The sequence below is a fragment of the Halyomorpha halys genome, unplaced genomic scaffold, assembly GCF_000696795.3.
Source record: "Halyomorpha halys isolate HHAL.00 unplaced genomic scaffold, Hhal_1.1 Scaffold56.1, whole genome shotgun sequence".
In the NCBI taxonomy this organism is placed as follows: Eukaryota; Metazoa; Arthropoda; class Insecta; order Hemiptera; family Pentatomidae; genus Halyomorpha; species Halyomorpha halys.
The window spans coordinates 315599-318654 of NW_027115012.1; the positions used below are offsets into that span (position 1 = coordinate 315599).

General features: G+C 31.4%; 1 protein-coding gene across 1 annotated transcript; it reads left to right on the plus strand.

Moving 5' to 3' along the window:
- Positions 1-1236: 1236 nt before the first annotated feature.
- Positions 1237-1620, plus strand: LOC136796934 (growth/differentiation factor 8-like). Its single transcript, XM_067052109.1, has one exon. The coding sequence runs from the start codon at positions 1237-1239 to the stop codon at positions 1618-1620; it is 384 nt and encodes a 127-aa protein (XP_066908210.1).
- The last annotated feature ends 1436 nt before the right edge of the window (positions 1621-3056 follow it).

A 3056-nucleotide genomic window follows, 5' to 3' on the forward strand; every position in this document is an offset into this window, starting at 1 on the left:
AAACCCGTATCACAGCTCTCGAAATATGGTGTTGTAATTCGTGGATTAAAATAAATCCCATCAAATCACATTTACCCTTCATCTTAAACCTACCGATTGCCCTACAGTCTCCTTTAATAATGTTGCCCTTACCCCTGTCGAACAGATCCGCTAACTTGGACAACATCTGGCCAAGCAAATAACCTGGAATCCTCACACAAGACCGAAAAGCCAGGAAACTGCACATTGATTTAAACTATTACAGAACTTACTGGACAAATGGTCTAAACTTCCCATTTAGACTGTAATAAAACCAATCTGGACACACAGAGTTGAGCTTTGGGGCTCCACTAAACCTTCGAATTCCTCTCGTATCCAATCCTTACAATGCAAAATCCTTTGTACAATACTCAATGCTCTCAACTTTGTCACAAATAAAATCATACATTAAGACCTCAATGTTCCATATGTAACCAACCTAACCTGAACCAGATATCAATTCTTCCATCATAAACTCCCTAACCACCCAAACCCACTAGTTTCTAACTTTGCTCCCTCTTCCATTCCTCACAATTCTCCAAGGCACCTGAAAAGAAGATGGCCACAAAACCTGCTGATGTAAAACGTCAGTAGAGTGCTACCAATGGGTAGTTCCTTTACCCACCTGTATCACTCCATTATAACTGAGATCAAATTTACTAAATATATTATAATGTACAGTTGTAAATAGCAATAAATAAATAATTTAAAAAAAATTGAGTCATATTTTGAAATCTTGGCTTGCGAACAAAGAGTTAAGCATGGATTATATTCTTATTATAGCCCCATTTTATGGTCATAATATAATGTTTTTACTTATGTAAATAAGCGCAACTTTTTAAAATAATAGGGAAAAAAATCTTTGTAGTTTTTTACAGCTCTTGATGAAAAATGTCTTTTTTATTATTCATTTAATCTGTGTAATCTCACATCCTCCTTTTTCTCCTTTGACTTTACAGGAAACTCAGTGAGAACTCTTGCTTTTAAAGAAAGAGCATGAAACCTGAATCCTCATCATTTCAGGCTCCCAATAATATTTTAAATGGGTCGAAATTTCACTGTCATGTTTTTTTTCCAGTAAAGTCAAAGAAGAAAAAGGATAATGTAAAATGCACAGGTTAAATGAATAATAAAATTGACATTTTCCATCAAGAGCTGTAAGAAACTAAAAGAATTTTTTTTTAAATGTCAGTAAAATAGTTTACTTTTTGCTTACAGATGCCATTTTTGGAACTTAAAGTCGCAACAATGAAAAAGAAAAGGATTAAAAGGACAACAGGACTCAATTGCCAGGAAAATTCTGAAGAAACACGTTGCTGTAGGCACCCTCTCACTGTGGATTTTGAATCTTTTGGATGGGATTGGGTCATTGCACCGAAAAGCTACGAAGCAAATTATTGTTCAGGGGAATGCCCTAATGTTTACTTCCAGAACTACCCGCACACGCACTTGGTGCACCTTGCGAGCCCATCGAGTACAGCAGGTCGTTGCTGCGCACCGCGAAAAATGTCTGCTATTACTATGTTATATTTCGATAAAAATTTAAATATAGTTTTTGGTTTGCTTCCCGGAATGGTTGTTGAAAGATGTGGTTGTTCCTAGGTCTAATCGATTTAAAAATTTACCTCATCTACTTAACTTTAAATTTGTTTTGTATTGCTGATAAGAATCTCAAATTGTTAAGTAATAATAAATGGACTTGATGAGACTAATTTAACCAAATAAATTATTGAGCAAGACCAAAATTCTATTTCGATATAAATAAAAATTATTCATTTTTAATATGATTTATACATATTGCAGTTGTTAAAATTAAAAAAGAGGAAAAATTGTAATATTTTCAATCTATAGTATACTGGTTATGAGAAAATTATTTTTTGTTTTTGTATAATAAATATATATTTTATATCTATGGAAATTTATTTATAACCAAACAGATATTTTTTAATCCTTATGATAACATATTCAATTGCATTAATCATTTTCTGTGTATACTGTACGAAATAACAATTAATTATAGGAAAATGGTTTGGGTGGTGTCAAAAAAAGGTACAATTTATTTTATTATTAATTAATTAATATTTTATTATTAATATATTAACAAAAACAAAACAATTTATTATAAGCCAATTATATCATTTTATTTTCATTATTTATTGGATTTGTTTTAACTTAACTCTTTTACCTTTTTTATTTATTTTATACGAATATTTTCAATTCCTTTTTATTCTTGTTTTCATATTTAAATTACCTTATTATAATGTTATACATTTAATATTATTTCTGCTATATACAAATTTTCCATAACACATAAGTCGTAACCCCCATGATGATATAGGAGATGACTCCTCCCATACTTTTATTTCCGTTACCACCTCACTCTCTATATTCAGAATTTAGGTATTTATATTATTACTATCTAATAAAGTAAATAATAAATAAAAATAAAGTACCTACCTAATATATGAATCATACTTACCAGCGAGCACTTGTATATAGGGAAAAAACAGGAACAGGTTCTTATGTACTAAACTGTATTGTATGTCTACATAAGGTTTGAACATACAAAATCCAAACTTGTGAAGTATAGGATGAATGTTTGGGTGATGTATGTATACAGTATACTGTAAAAATCTAAAGGTGCATAACAAAGGGAGCAGTAGACACACTTGACAAAATGGTCAGCAAGAGACAAACCAGCAGATTCCCAATGGTTTTGTTTATGAACTGGATCGGTATAGCTGCAGTGAATTCATTTGTTTTGTGGGATAATATTCACCCTGAGAGGAAACAATGGTAGTTAAACAAATGACATTTGCTCTAAGTAAAACATTATTAGCCATAATAAGAAGATTGAACGATCCATCCATCAATCTTATTTCTAAATACGCAGTCTAAATAGATTCTAGAAATGAAAAAGAATGTTTTGGAAACCATCTAGGATAAGAATTGTACTGGCGAGAAGATTGACGCGGAAGCAGTAGAAGACTCAGAACCAGGTGCTACCGTGTAACAAGAATGGAATAATAAATTATTGG